General features: G+C 45.5%; 1 protein-coding gene across 1 annotated transcript in view; it reads right to left on the bottom strand.

Moving 5' to 3' along the window:
- Positions 1–15,171, bottom strand: part of GAN (gigaxonin) — a 63,029-nt gene that overhangs the window by 25,468 nt on the left and 22,390 nt on the right. Inside the window, exons 2-6 of the mRNA XM_077754061.1 lie at positions 10,085–10,199; positions 7,387–7,737; positions 4,472–4,689; positions 4,134–4,255; positions 821–933 (exon numbers count right to left, since the gene is read on the bottom strand). Of these exons, the coding sequence (XP_077610187.1) occupies positions 821–933; positions 4,134–4,255; positions 4,472–4,689; positions 7,387–7,737; positions 10,085–10,199 (919 nt within the window). The remainder of the gene's footprint in view (positions 1–820; positions 934–4,133; positions 4,256–4,471; positions 4,690–7,386; positions 7,738–10,084; positions 10,200–15,171) is intronic.

Below are 15,171 nucleotides of genomic sequence, written 5' to 3'. Positions count from 1 at the left end.
AAAGGGCCATGGCAACAGCACTGCCTGAGGCTGGGAGAGGCCTGGGGAGGCCAGACTCGCGCTCAGGCCATCTGGAATGACAGGAGCCTGAGGTACCTCACACTCGTTTGTCAGCAAATATTTCCTTAGCTGTCCCCCATGCCCAGCATTGTCGTAGCACTGAAGATAGGGCCCTCAGCACAAAGACAAAAACCCTGGCCGCCAAGGAGTTTGTGTGAATAATAAAAAAATAGCCAGTGGGGGAGCACTGGGGTGGCTCAGTCAGTTAAATGTCTGACTTTAGCTTGGGTCATGATCTCAGTGTGTGAGTTTGAGCCCCAGGTCAGGATCTGTGCTGATAGTTCAGAGCCTGGAGCCTGCTTCAAATTTTCTGTCTCCCTCTCTCTCTTCCCCTTTCCTTCTCACTCTGTCAAAAATAAACTTAAAAATTAAAAAAAAAAAAAAAACAAAACCAGTAGGTGAGAAGGTGCTGCATCGTGTGAAGAGAAAGAAAACGGGAAGTGTGGGGAGAGCTATGGAGTTGGACGGAAGGTCTCCTAGGAGAGTGCTGTGCGGAAACGGACGGAAACGGAGCGAAGTGCAAAGGCATCTGGGAAAGGTCCCAAAGCAAGAGCGTGTGCAGGTTGGAGAAACCATGAGGAGGTCGGATGGAGCGACAGCAGGCACGGGGAGGAGCGGGACAGCGGGCACTAGCATAGTGGGGGGTTGTTGGCGTGTGGCAGGGTTGCCGCTTCTCCTCTTAAACGTTTGCAGATGCAAAACAAAAGCGCTAAAGGGAAGAAAGACACACTATGAAAGCAAATGAAAAAGAACTTTTTACCTCATTCATTGGTGGCAATGCAGTCCATGTATTTGCATCTGGGTCATATTTTTCTCCTGAGCTCAGGGTCTGCTTATTTTCATCTTGGCCCCCAAATACAAACAAGAATCCCTCTGCAAAATTCAAAGGAGACACAGGGGGAAGCTGAAACTTTGATCTCCATCCCCCTCTGTGCCGAACATAAATGCCCCAGCTGTAGAGACTGTATGTGGAGACTACTTCGCTAAGTACAATAGCAGTGGGTGTGAGGTCTTGGTCATAATTCAGTCGATCCTTAGTGAGGGAGCCTAATCCACATCTGCGAGTCACTATGACCAGTTTATCGCACTCAGCATCGGAGAGGGTCCCTGCCGCCCTACCACATTCGAGCAAGACCAACACCGCCCATGCAGACACCAGGTGGCTCCATCAATTCTATTTCCCCTCCGGGGTTCTCAAACGGCTTCTGATCTACAGCCCTCATCTGCTTGTTCAAGACCCAGAGCGCTCAGATCCAGGGCACCTGGGTGCACTTCCTATCCAAAACAGGATCTAAAAATCACTGTTGAACTTCCTGTTTCAAGTAACAGGGGATCAGGTTATTCATACCAACTGTTGTGCAAAACAGCTGAACTCCTGGACACAACAGTTGTGAAATGAAATAATCTTCTGAAAAGAGAAGAAGCCAACGGGACAATATGGCAAGGCTTGAGAGAAAAGTGGGAGCTGGAGAGGTAACCAACCATGGAAACCATTTTGCTCTGAAAGCATTTACCAATCTGGGAAATTTCCAACCTATCTTGTAATGGCTTTGAAGGCATGAAATCAAAACCCTAGGGCCATAGGATGTGTGGCTTCTGGCAGGAGAGCCTCTCCCAAGTTCATCCAGAGCCAGAACCCAGATTTAAATCTCCTTGCTTATCTGGAAGATCTCAAGATTTGAATTTGATTTACAGTAATTCCAAATCGGTAGTGTTTATAGGCAACTGGAAGAAACAAATGTAAAACTTGTATGGAAGAAAGAACCTTTATCTAATCTTTAGATCGGAATATTCTAAAATTCTAAAGCATCAAGTTAGTCCTATAAATACTTTTTAATAAAATGATCAGCACCTACCCAAAGATACTAGGACACAGAAAGCAGACTATGAAGTAGAACCAGCAACAGAAGACAATAGGAAGCAGACTAGCAGAGACTTCAAATTTCAAATACTGGACTCATCACAAAGCCAATAAAATGGCAATGCTTATTACTATGTTTAAAAACTAAAAGACAAATTTTAAGATAACTCTTGGAAAAAGAGGACTACAAAAGTGACCCAGCAGATTTTTAAAAGATTTAAAGAAAAGTTCTTGGAAAAAAAAAACTACGTTAAAAAAATCCAGTAGGTGGGTTTAATGGTAGATCTGTTGGTGTTAAGGACAGAATTCATTACATGGAGGGTAAATCAAAAGAAATCACAAAGAGGGCAACACATGGAGAGACAAAACTATGGAAAACAAAACAAAATGAAGGCAGGGGGGTGAGGACAGAGCAAAAAGGCGTAGCCATGTTTAATCTGACATCCAAAAAAAAGCAGGAAGAGGGAGGACAAGGAAACAGAGGCAATATTTAAAGACACAAAAATGAGTAAGAATTTTCCACATTTGAGGAAAGGCCAAGCCATAGAGTTAAGATGTCCTAAAATTCTATACCCAGCACAAGTATCCTTTAGGAATGAAGTCAAAATAATGATATTTTTAGACAAACAGATCCAAGTGTTTGCTCCCTGCAGACCCACATTAAAGGAGATTCAAAAGGAAGAACTTCAGAGAGAAGAAAACTAATCCTAGATGGAAGGTTTGAGAAGAAAACTAATCCGATGGAAGGTCTTTATCTAAAGAAAGTAGTAGATAGGCACGTAAATCTAAACAGACACTCCACAGATACATATATAAAACATAGGTGAATAAAACATGTTTATATATAAATATTCATAAGTAGTCATTTTAATACTACAACACAGCAGAAATGCACTTAGGTTTTGATAACTTAAGAATACAGCTTATGGTTTCTTTGATGACTTTCAAAGGAATATAGACAAAGACTATAACTTCTAACCTGGAAGAGAGGGAAAAAGGTAAATAACCCAAAAAAAAAAAAAAAAAAAAGACCATCAGTTAAAGAAAAAAAGAGGGGATGCGGGAAGGAAAAGAGGAAACGCAGTACAGGCTGGACAAACAGGAACCACTCGGTCACGTCACAGCCGCACTCACTACAGATGGACACAACCCCATCCTCACTGTTCAATGTTTCTGAAGCACCAACCTCTCTAGGAAATCTTGGAAAATGCGCGACACTGGAGCCGCTGTGGTAGGTGTGCGTGTGTGAAAATCATGGATATACGTACATCCGATGGGAAGAAAATGTGAGGAAGCTGATTGTGAGAAGACAGAAGAGGGAAATCAGACCCACACCCTGTTGGCTACATCATTGCCTCCCGCTGCTTGTTACTAACAATTAACTTCAATAATCCTGGAACCCACAAAATGATTCCCCTTCTGTACTATAGTTTAGCTTTAGCCATTTCCATAATCTGGGGTAGCTTTCAAAACCGTTAAAGCCATGTTAGCGGGCAAGCAGAGACTGTAAAATAAGGTGGATTCCACGAAGACAGCTGGAAGTAGCTGGAATTTATCCCAGTGGCACCTGTGGGTGAACCCAAGCAGGCAGACCCAGGTGGAGAGAAAGGCAGCAAACAGTCAGAAGGCAGCAAGGACAACCTTTCCATCGCCTCAAGTGAGAGCTTTGAATGACGTGGAGCTGTTTTTAAACTTGCAAAGGTCAGTGAAAGATACTCTGTTGTAAAATAACTTTAAGCCTTTGCTAATGAAAGTACTATTTTCTAGAGTCTCACGTGAAACGCCTGCTTTGATGCAACAGCTTTACTTTTCATATAGTTACTAGGATTCTGAATGGCATGAACTTCAAAGACGGGACTGTGGCGGCTCAAAGGGATTCTGTTGCGGGTGTGGCCGCGTAGGTCACAGTGGGAAGAGTCCCTGAGGGCTGCTCTTGTATCAGTCACGTCATCAAGTAAAACAGCTCCTCCACTAAAATTCCTAAAAACAGCCAGGTATGAAAGATTCGGGAACATACAGGCTGACCAAAGACACCCCGTCCCGACAGAGTCTGGAAGGCTAGAGCTAGCCAGAAGATGTCATCACAGAGATAATAAAATTATCTCTTAAAATTAAAATCAAATCTCTAAAAGGTTTTGCGTCATTCTGTACAAGCCTGAAATTACCTATTACTTGACCTCGTGTTTAAGTAAAATTGACGGTAGAAGGGTACCTGCTGAGAGAACTCCGTGGTTAATTCTTGGCATGCTTAAAGGGGCCAGTTCAATCCACAGCTGCCTGTTGGGGTCATAAAGAGGGCACATACATCGCATCGCTGCTGTTGGCTTCCGTGAACTAAGGAAATAAATAATTGATTAGCAGTTAATGGGCCTTATATAGTTCTGCTTATAATAACTATGACTAGTTTTATTGCTCTAAAGAATGCTTAAAACGTTTTAAAAAATCTATTGCTATTATGCTCTGATACCCAAAAAATACTATGAATTCCTGCTTACGTGGAAAGAGCTCTCCCCTCGCACGACTGCTGAACGATTCACGTCCAATACTCACACTCTTTCTTCTCCGCCAACGGTCACGATGCACTCAGAGTAGCCGCGCGGCTTGAAGTTGGCCAGCATGGCCTCCCCCTGCTGCGGCTGGCTCAGCGGTATGTTGCTGCATTCCTTGACGATTTCTCGTACCAGCGGTTCGTTCAGCATCTGTTCCCGTAAGTAGCTGGAGTCTAACCCTGACACCCACAGGGCTGACATCACGTCCTTCATGTGGACCTACACGACAGGGCAGAGAGAATGGGGAGGGGGGAAAATGAAGGACACAACACACCATGTTTACAACATCCCTTTCCTGGCTCACGGAACCCTGAAATGATTAACACGTCATCTGTGGGCAAGTCCCAAGCGCCAGCACCGCGTGAACACACTTTACTGGCCCCTCTCCCTTCTACTTCCCACGGCCTTGATAAACCATACAAGTTTAACTTAAAAAACTATCCGTACAGATTTATATTTGATGTAGCACCGAGGAGTTTCAGGAGGCTTTCTTTACACCCTAAAAGGTCACCTTGGCAACAGGCAATCTTGGAGCTCGGCTGCAGTGGCCTCATTTCACATGGCTGGATGTGCTGGGATTCCAGTCACATTTATGGAAACGTTATACATGGTAATAGCTTGATTCGATATGGTGAAACAGGTAATGAAAATGGACTGATGTTAATATTACCAGATTGGGGCGCCTGGGTGGCTCAGTCGGTTAAGCGTCTGACTTTAGCTCAGGTCATGATCTCACGGTTCGTGGGTTTGAGACCCGCATTGGGCTCTGTGCTGACAGCTCAGAGCCTGAGCCTGCTTCAGATTCTGGGTCTCCTCCTCTCTATCTGCCCCTCCCCTGGCTCATGCTCTGTCTCTCTCTGTCTCTCAAATATAAATAAATGGTAAAAAAATATTATATGAAAAATATCAAAAAGCCAAAGTTCAGAAGAATCCTGAGTACTCTGTATTTCCTCAATTATTATTGTTTAAAAATATCTAACACGTATAATATGAATTACATACTTTTCACAATGGATCATTAAATTTGAACTGACAACAGCATTCTACACACATGAGGCAAAACTCCCTTAATGCAGACTTTTTCTTGGTTTTGCAAGTCGCTTTATTTTTAAATAATTTTTTTAAATGTTTTATTTCAAGAGAGAGAAAGAGACAGCATGAGCAGAGGAGGGTCAGGGAGAGAGGGAGACACAGAATCTGAAGCAGGCTCCAGGCTCTGAGCTAGCTGTCAGCACAGAGCCCGACGCGGGGCTCGAACCCATGAACCGTGAGATCATGACCTGAGCCAAAGCTGGGCGTTTAACCGACTAAGCCACCCAGGCGCCCCTGCAATAGTCATTTTAGACTATACTCTTCTGTATCCCGAGTAGTAAAGGCCTTTAAGGTATGAAGTCTGTAAGTCTTTTGACCAAAGGAGGAAGAAATGCCTCTTGTTTCCGCGGCAACCTCGTCGCTGAAGAAAGGAAGGGGCAGCTAGTGACAGCGGTGCCCGTGAGTGGCAGCAAACTGAGATCGCTCCTCTCTCCTTTCCTCATCCACCCACCTAGCGTGGGAGAGTGAATGCTAACTGCCACACGGAGACTACAACCATGCAGCGGTGTGTATTTCTACATCATTACTGTGTAAGAGTTTTTATCTATAGTAGAGCAGTCCATCATTTCTACGTAGGCCTAGAGAATTAAAAAACTTTTTAAAAATTTTATTTATTTTGAGAGAGAGAGAGAGAGAGAGAGAGAGGGAGCTCACATTAGCAGGGAAGGGCAGAGAGAGAGAGAATTCCAAGCAGGCTCCACACCGTCAGAGCAGAGCCTGATGTGGGGCTTGAACCCACAAACTGTGAGATCATGACCTGAGCCAAAATCAAGATTCAGACGCTCAACTGACTGAGCCACCCAGGTGCCCCACAGCCCTACAGAATTTTAAAAATTACAGGATATTCACTAGAACCTCAGTCAATAGTTACTGAGAACAATGAACAATGCAAGTATACATTTTGAAAACTACTTTAAAACCTAACAGAGTTCTTATTTTGAATACAGTAATTGAAGCTAGCGCCTATAAATACTGGACTCAGAGCTCTAGGATTTTGCCCCCACTCCCAATGTAGAAAGAGTGTGGGTCTGAGACCCTTGTGTCCCAGCTGCTGCCCCCGGGGCCTCCCCATCTGGAGCCGCAGCCTCCGGACAACGGCAAGGAGCTCTCCTGCCTGTGCTGAGTGGTGCCAATCACCCCCTCACCCGTCTGCCAGAGCCCTGTGCCCCCTCTCGCTCGGCGGCCTCTGCCAGAGGTCCCCCACAGTTCAGCCCAGAGATGGTGGATGGAAGGACGCTGGATGTCTACAATCTCCAGCTGAAGCTTGAAGTGCATTTTCCCATTAAAAACAATGTACAAGAGATATCATGCTCCTCACAGGTATTAACAGTTTCACTGCTGTATCACCAGTCACGTGAGCTTTTGAGGTCAAGTCTGAAAAAACCACCACTTCAACGATCCTAATGCAAAGATGTCCCACAGACACCTTCTATTTTTTTTTTTAAATGTTTTACTTATTTTTGAGGGAGAGAGAAAGAGAGAGAGAGGGAGAGGGAGGGAGAGGGAGGGAGAGAGAGGGAGGGAGAGGGAGGAGGGGCAGAGGGAGAGGAAGCCTGAGGATCAGAAGTGGGCTTTACAATAAGATCAGAGAGCCCGATGTGGGACTCGAACTCACGAACTGTGAGATCATGACCTGAGCCAAAGTCCGACACTTAAAACTGAGCCCCCCAGATGCCCCTAACCGACATCTTTTAGATCACAACTCTGTTAAGTCTATCGAGTTGAAGGGGAAAGACAACACGTCTACACTTTGGATTAAATAAACAAGTGAATGATTTAAGTTAAATATGGGGCAAATCAGACCACGCTACACAGCCCAGGTACCTTTCTTAGCTCTGTGTCGTGTGCTATCCATCGGATTACTGCTTCGAACACGTATCTTTCATTGCCAACATTTAACTTCTCGAGAGAGATCACTTCTTTAAGCTTCTGTGGACTGAGTTCTAGGAATTCTTCTGTGTTGCTGACGTCCCGGAAGTGAGTCTCCAGGTACTCCGTGGCCAGGTAATGGACATGGTGCAGGCAGTAATGGAGGGCAAAGTCGCGGATGCCGATGCAGTTCTCCGCGGCAATGCAGCCTTCCAGAAACTCACAGCACAGGGTTTTCAGATCCGTCAGCAGGAGCAGGTCTGCCGCCTGCACAACATCCTGGATTGTATCTTCGTTCAGCCGGATCTGCAAGAGCATCATCAACATTTTACATCTTAACGTACAGACTGGAAACCCAAACCGCTAATCTATTAGGCTGAACCACACGAAAGCAAGCTCCACTTCTGTAGGTCAAAGATGATCGAATATTGGCAATGTCACAGGGTCCAGGCTAGGGCTTCTTTTTCAAGAGGAGTTTGAGGGCACCGGTGAACCCCATACCACAGGGGCAACAGGTGGCTGGCTGACTTTTCCCAGGACCTCCCCTGCTTTATGACAAAAACTGCTGTGCACCCCTCGCAGGTGGACCATCCACACTGCTCACTTCTAGGCCTACGTGACTAAAACGCTTGTGAGTGGACATTCTGTGGTCAACTGAAGGAGGTGTCTTTAATTACCAGCCCCGGAACTGTGGCAGATCTTGCCTCCAGATGTATCACAGTCTTTTGCCAGATGGTGTGCCAGACACGCCACACTTGCCCCTTGGGGGTGGGGGGAAGGGCCACGCTGCCCGAGGACTGCGTTCCAAACGCCAAACGTCGCACTCAGCACGACACATACACTCTGATCTCAAAGGCACTCTCTGGAAGAAATCCCTAAGGTAAGACTTCTTGTTTACCATTATGAACTTCACTTTTCCTTAATCTTCGGATGCTTCTTCCTCCACCCACCTGACGGCTGCTGCATGCAACAGTGAGGCGATGTAAGGAAACAGGCCTCTAAGCTACTGCCACCATCACAGCAGTCCGGACTCTCCTCTCCTAAAGAATGGGTGCTTCTCCCGCCCTCGGAAATGTGAGGGAGGGATTCCAGGTTACATGAGCCCAAGAAACATTTTATACATTTTGTACCACAGATGCAGGAAAAGAATGTATGACTGCCGATCACCTGAGAAACTGAACAACAAAACTGTGGAAAGAAGTGTGTCGAGCAGGCCACAAGGAGACATTTCCCATTTATGTGAAGTATTAAATTCAGCCACAGAACAGCAGCTAACTGTCCACCAGTTGGACAGGGGCACGTGAAAACACCACTAAGTTCCATCTCGATAAGACTGGACTGACAAATCAAGAGTTTGTCGTAACTTATGCTGCAACTAGGGTTTTAAACCATAATTAATTTAAATTGGGAACAAAACACAGAAGCCAATCTATAAATAAGATTTCAAGATTCAAATCCGAGCCGGAAAAGGAATATGCTCTCATTGGCTTAAAACTTATTATAGCTGCTGCTGAACTGATTTCAAAAGTGAGATGAGAGGCTGGTCCTCAGCCTGGTTTTGTGAGGCTCCTGATTTTGTGATGCTTTGGTATTTTAAGGACCATCCCCAAATTCATTTATTTTTAACAATCACACACAAAACCTTACATGCCCACACAGCCCCCACCCCACCTAGCGCTCAGAGAAAAGAGAAGAGTGTTCAGAGAAAAGCGTCAGAGAAAAGGAAAGGGGAGGACATCATAAAATTAACCCAAAAACTTCAAAAGGAATGACAATCACCGAGATTGACTGAATGAATATATTCAGAGAAGGTAGGCAGTGTGTCCAGAACACTCAGAAAACATGGAGGAGATGGCTCTTCCAAACGAGAAAGGTGAAACAAGATGAGGAAGGGATAAGAGAGAGAGTAGGAGAGCGGCCCTCAAAAAGAGTGAAGACAAAACGCACTCTCACATAACTACATAGGATGCGCCCCTTCCTCCTGTGGGAAGCCAGCCCTGGTGCCCGCCTGAGCGCCCTCGCGCTACACGTTAAGCCACATAACCAGGGACTGGGGGCTCGAGGATGGCGACGAGAAAGAAAGAAGTCTCGTCACTCACTCTCTTCGCTGGGCTTCACGAAATCCCCCAGAAGCTAAGTGGGCACCGAGAGTGACGAGACCTCGGCAAGAACGGGGTACGACAGGGTACTGCTCCTGCTGAGGCGACGGGCCCCAGGGATCAGCACACGGTGCAGCTGCCAGTCATTAGTGTAAATCTCGACCTCTTTATTTCTACAAAATCAGTTCCCCCCACCCAACGAAGCTCCCATTTCCAGGCTATGGGTACAGAGTAAGACGGGAATTAAGATTTAAAAATAAAAAAAAGACAGCTGTGAAAGGAGCACCCAGTTTCTTCCTCTCTCACGATGGAAGGCGGAGCTCGGAATGGTAAATACAAAATCCGGGACTGGGTTACGAGTTTACCCAGTCTGCTTTTAAGAGCAGAGCCCTGGACGAACAGAGTGGGGTGCCATTCCCAGCCGGAGATATGTGTCACATGGACAATGACAGATGAAGACGATGGTGCCACTTGGTCACAGAATGGATGGAGGGGACCCTCACCCTGAGCTCGGAGCCTCTCCTTAGTCTTCCTCCCTGTGTGTCTCATCATACCTGCCCACTGAAGATGTAATCCAGGATCTCTCTCATAACCATTACCGATATCCCTTCAAGTTCAATCTTATAGGTTGATCCATCATCTTTTGGAGGATTATAGTTTAACTTTGTCCTAAGAAAGGGAAAAAAATGTAAAATTTCTATGAAAGAGCAGAAATAGCTATAAATATTTATGCACTAAAACTCTATAAAGCAGATTATTTATCAGCATATGAACCCCAGCTAGGAAATGTAGTTTCTTAACTTTAGGTTAATATATAGATAATATATATAGATATTTTCATAACTTTCAACTACAAAACACTTATACCAGGATTCAGAAGGACTTCTTAAAAACCAAAGCAAACAACCACAGAACTAATATCCACCTGAGCAAGGTCTCTGTCTATTTCACCTTGGGAGCCCCAGCCCCATTAGGCTTATTTTTTTCACGTATTCAATTACCTATTTTCAATAATGTAATAAGGACCCCACAAACCTACCACCCAAAACAAAAGCTGGGACCTTGACCTCTACCTGCTGCTACCCCAACATTCCTTCTCACCACTCATCCCTCTGTCCCCGCTGTGCAGTGACTATCGTCCTAAATCCTGGGCTCGGTTTTCCTTTCCTGCCTTGTATCACTGTACCCACGGAGCGGCTCTCCTGGGGTCGTGAACTGCAGCACCCTCGTCACACAGGAGCTGGACATCTCTTCTTGTTTGTGGCCACGTGTTTCCTCTTCTGTGAAACACATGCTAAGTTCCAGTCTCTTGTTCATTTTTTTAAATGGAGTTAATTGTCTTCGTATTGAGGTGTAGGAGTTCTGTACTATATTCTTGATATTAATCCTTTGGCCAAGTTGGCATTTTTGTTTAAGGGGATGAAGAACGTGAGAAATAATTTTTCAGAGCGAAGCCTTTTAGGTCTTGTTTAAGACCTGGTACCTTACCCGGCGTCTAAAAGATGTTTGTAATTGAGCAGTGAACCTAAATTTGACTTAAGAACCCAACCCCACCCCTGGAGGCTGGGAATTGGTCGTAACAGGTAGTTGTGAAAAGGAGGGTGCGAGATGAGCTGATGGTGGTAATAAGGAGCTGAATTCATTCCCAGGTCCTGCCTCCATGTATCTACGTGACTTCCCTGTAAGGTCCTCCCCAGCGCCAGCGACAGATAAGTGATTTACACCCTGAAGAGTGCACGACTGAGGCTGCGCCTGGACAGAGGTGGGTATCAGGCACATTTGAGGGTGGGTGTACTGCACCAAATACAGAGAGCGAAGAGTTCTTTACATACTGAATGCCGAGACCATCAATTTGTTCTCCCCTCATTTCTGCTCTTAAAATGTTGAAAGCCAGACCTATATTCTCCAGACAAAAAAAAAAAAAACAAAAACACAAAACGGGAGGATCTGAGCAGCCCCGAAAGGAAAGGCCCTAAGATGAGGATACAGGTCTAACCCAAGAGCACATGACTTCAAACTTCTGAAGGAAGATTATTTCCAACCTACATTTTTATTACCAGCCAAATATCAGGGTAGGATAGATATTTCCCGCTCTACATGGTCTCAAAACAAACCATCCCCTGGGTGACCTTTCTCAGTGTGCTGCTGGAAAACGTGCCCCTACGAACGAATGAGTACATCAAGAAAGAGGAAGATTTCAAATGAAAACATGACCCAACGCTGGAAAGAAGTGAAGCAAAGCAGGGATGGTCTTCGGGTGGCAGCTGTATACAAGCAGAAGGAGCCGCTCTGTCCTGGCACCGGTCAGAAGCCTCGACAGACCCCGAAGACCCTGAGAAGATGAAACTGATGGGACAGATAATGTCTCTGGAGGTACGAAGAAGAGAGCCTTGTTTCCTCCCTATAGTTCATGTCTTCTATAGTTTCTATTGAACTAAACTGTTTTACTCACAAGGTATTTCAGGGGCACCTCGGTGGCTCAGCCGGCTAAGTGTCTGACTTTGGCTCAAGTCATGATCACAGTTAATGAGTTTGAGCCTCACCATCGGGCTCCTTGCCGTCAAGTTGGAGCCTGCTTCTGATCCTCTGTCTCCCTCTCTCTTTCTCAAAAATAAATAAAACATTAAAAAATTAAAAAAAAAAAAGTAACCCAGGTTCACGCGAGAGCTGGCTGTGCGTGTGTGCTGCGGATGGTGGAAGGAAGGGTACAGGGCTGCGGGGGATGGGGCTACAAGGAGACCCGTCCTTGCTGCCCCTTTCAGTGTTCAACCGTGACTGGACTGTTGTTTTGTTTGGAATTTTTATTTTTTTTATTTATTTTTTTTAATGTTTTATTTATTTCTAGGAGAGAGAGACAGCGTGAACAGGGGAGGGTCAGAGAGAGAGGGAGTCACAGACGGAAACAGACTCCAGGCTCTGAGCTGGCAGTCAGCACAGAGCCCGACGCGGGGCTCGAACCCACGAACCGCGAGATCATGACCTAAGCGAAAGTCGGACACTTAACCGACTAAGCCACCCAGGCGCCCCAAAAAATGTTTTTTCTTATACTTAAGAAAAAAATGTCCATCGGTTGAGCGTCCGACTTCAGCTCTGGTCAAGATCTCGTGGTTCGTGAGTTCGAGCTCCACACCAGGTGTGCTGCTGTCAGTGCAGAGCCCACTTTGGATCCTCTGTCCCCTCTTTCTCTGTCCCCCTCACCCCTGCTCGTGCTCTCTCTCAAAAAATAAACATTAAAAAAAAAAAGTTGACTATACTGTCATGTTTCCACCATGAAGAAGGATCTCTTGTGAAGAGCACACTGTGCCATTGAGAAATGGCTAAGAAGACAGAAAACAGATTCCTCAGATGTGAGCACTGGCCATTTCGGCCTTCTCTAAAAGCAGATTCTTTTCAAAGCCCGTGGAAAACGAATCACTGTAGTACAGAACTCTCTAAACATCCGAAGGCTAGATTGCAAAACTGTAATTATGCTTTAAGTTCGAGCCCCCCACCCGCCCCACGCCCTCCCATCCTGCTTCTGGTCTCTCCTGGTGCCATCTGTGCACGTTCGGTCCCTACCCGTCTCATGAGGACAGTGTTCCCCGCTGCACTCCATCCTGCACAGGCTGCACCTCTACCCTCACCTCCATGCAGGTAAAAATAATTTCTCCTGCTAGTGATTTCCCAAGCTCTTTATAGTACGGTTCATCAAGTTCGGTTTTTATTGCGGTATTTAAGTACATACCCCATTTCCTATCTCCTCTATTTAACTGAAGTCCTTGAGGCCAGGGCCCTCTTTGTCACTGTAACCCTACAAGATAGCCCAGAGGTTCACAAAGAATAGATGTTCAACAATTATTTGTAAAATATGCATCTGAACTGATTGATAGCGGTCTTTCAACTGCCGTCACAGGAGACCTCCTGGCTGCGTGGTGTGGGGCGCGGTGAAGCGGAACCGGGAGCAGCATGAGGGAGGGCTTTAATCAGCTCACGCGTCCAACGCTGAAAGGACTGAGCACAAGGCTTCGCAAACGTCCGTGCCCCTAAGAGCCATCGAGGGGCCTTGAGTCAGAAGGTCTTTGTGGGGCCGGAGCTTCTGCCTCCAGGCGATGTGGATGCTGCTGGCCTCCAGACCCCTCTGCATGGCAAACTGCTGCTTCTCAAATTCCCCATGGTGGGTGTGGCACAACCCAGATGAATATTTTTGTAAAACAGAAGTATAACTGGGAGGGGCGCCTGGGGGGCTCAGTCAGTTAAGTGTCCAACTTCATCTCAGGTCATGGTCTTGCGGTTCGTGAGTTTGAGCCCGGCGTCGGGCTCCCTGCTGACAGCTCAGAGCCCGCTTCAGATCCTATCTTCCTCTCTCTGCACTTTCCCTGCTTGTGCTCGCTCTCTCTCTCTCTCTCTCTCTCTCTCTCTCTCTCTCTCTCTCTCTCTCTCTCTCTCTCTCTCTCAAAAATAAATAAACTTTAAAAATATACATAATGGGGATATAATGAACCACATGGCAACTAGTTAATTTACTGCATATCTGAAAGCTGCTGAAAGAGTGGATCTTAAAAGTTCTCATCCAAAGAAAAAAAAACTTGTAATGATATAAGGTGACAGGTGTTAACTAGACTTACTGTGGCAATCATTTTGCAATGCATACAAGTATCAAATCATTCTGTTGTACATCAGAAGATAATATAATGTCAATTATACCTCAATTAAAAAACGAATTATTAAAAAAATGGAATAAAAAAGACAGATAAAATGCAGGCCCCAATTATCTTATCATCAGATTCAGCAGACATACAATTACTCTGTCAAAGTGTGACGAGTTTCTAAATTCTTGACCTCTGTGCGTGCACCTGTGTTATGGGGTAACAGTTCATGACGTCACCGGTCTGCAGGTGATGTCCTAGTAGACTGGGCGGCCACCCGCCCGTCGAGAACACAGTGAAAGCTGGTCTCGAGTCCCTCCCAGTCCTAGCTGGTAAGAGTCACTCAAATCTATTTTGAAATAGTCTTGCCTCAGAGCCTACTGTCATTCTGTTCTTTCCTTCTCTCATTTCTTGGAGAGCTGCCATCTCTTACCAACTCAATAACCTCAAACATGTCTTATTCTCTCTCTCTTTTTTTTAAGTTTGTTTATTTTGAGAAAGACAGAGACAGCATAGTGGAGAAGGGACAGAGAGAGAAGGGGGTGGGGGGGGAGAGAGAGAGAAAGAGAGAGAAAATCCCAAGCAGGCTCCACTCTCAGTGCGGAGCCAGATGTGGGGCTTGGACCCAAAAAACCATGAGATCACGATTGGAGCTGAAACCAAGAGGCAGGTGCTTAACCGACTGAGCCACCCAGGTGTCCCACTCCCTCTTTTTGGTCTTTATTTTTTTTCTGACTCCCCACCTAAGTCTCTTAATCCCTTCAGTTTTTGTTCCATGCTTTCTTATATCTCTTTCCTTCAGTAAATACCTTAATTTGTACAAAACCCACCAATTAATTATCCTCACTCGCCAGACCAACACATTTTCTCCATAGCTTTCCCCTTTTTATCTAGAATTTTGTCTTGCACATACCATTTCTCTTTCCTCTACCAGAGACAACTGAGAAGTCAGTGAACTGGACTGAATGCGTTAATGACTTAAAAAAAAAGAAAAAAGCTAACCCAAAGTGTTCATA

Source organism: Crocuta crocuta, unplaced genomic scaffold (genome assembly GCF_008692635.1).
Source record: "Crocuta crocuta isolate KB4526 unplaced genomic scaffold, BGI_CrCroc_1.0 scaffold61, whole genome shotgun sequence".
Classification (NCBI taxonomy): Eukaryota; Metazoa; Chordata; class Mammalia; order Carnivora; family Hyaenidae; genus Crocuta; species Crocuta crocuta.
The sequence above is the reverse complement of the archived record's forward strand: the minus strand, read 5'-3'. Positions and strand labels throughout refer to the sequence as shown.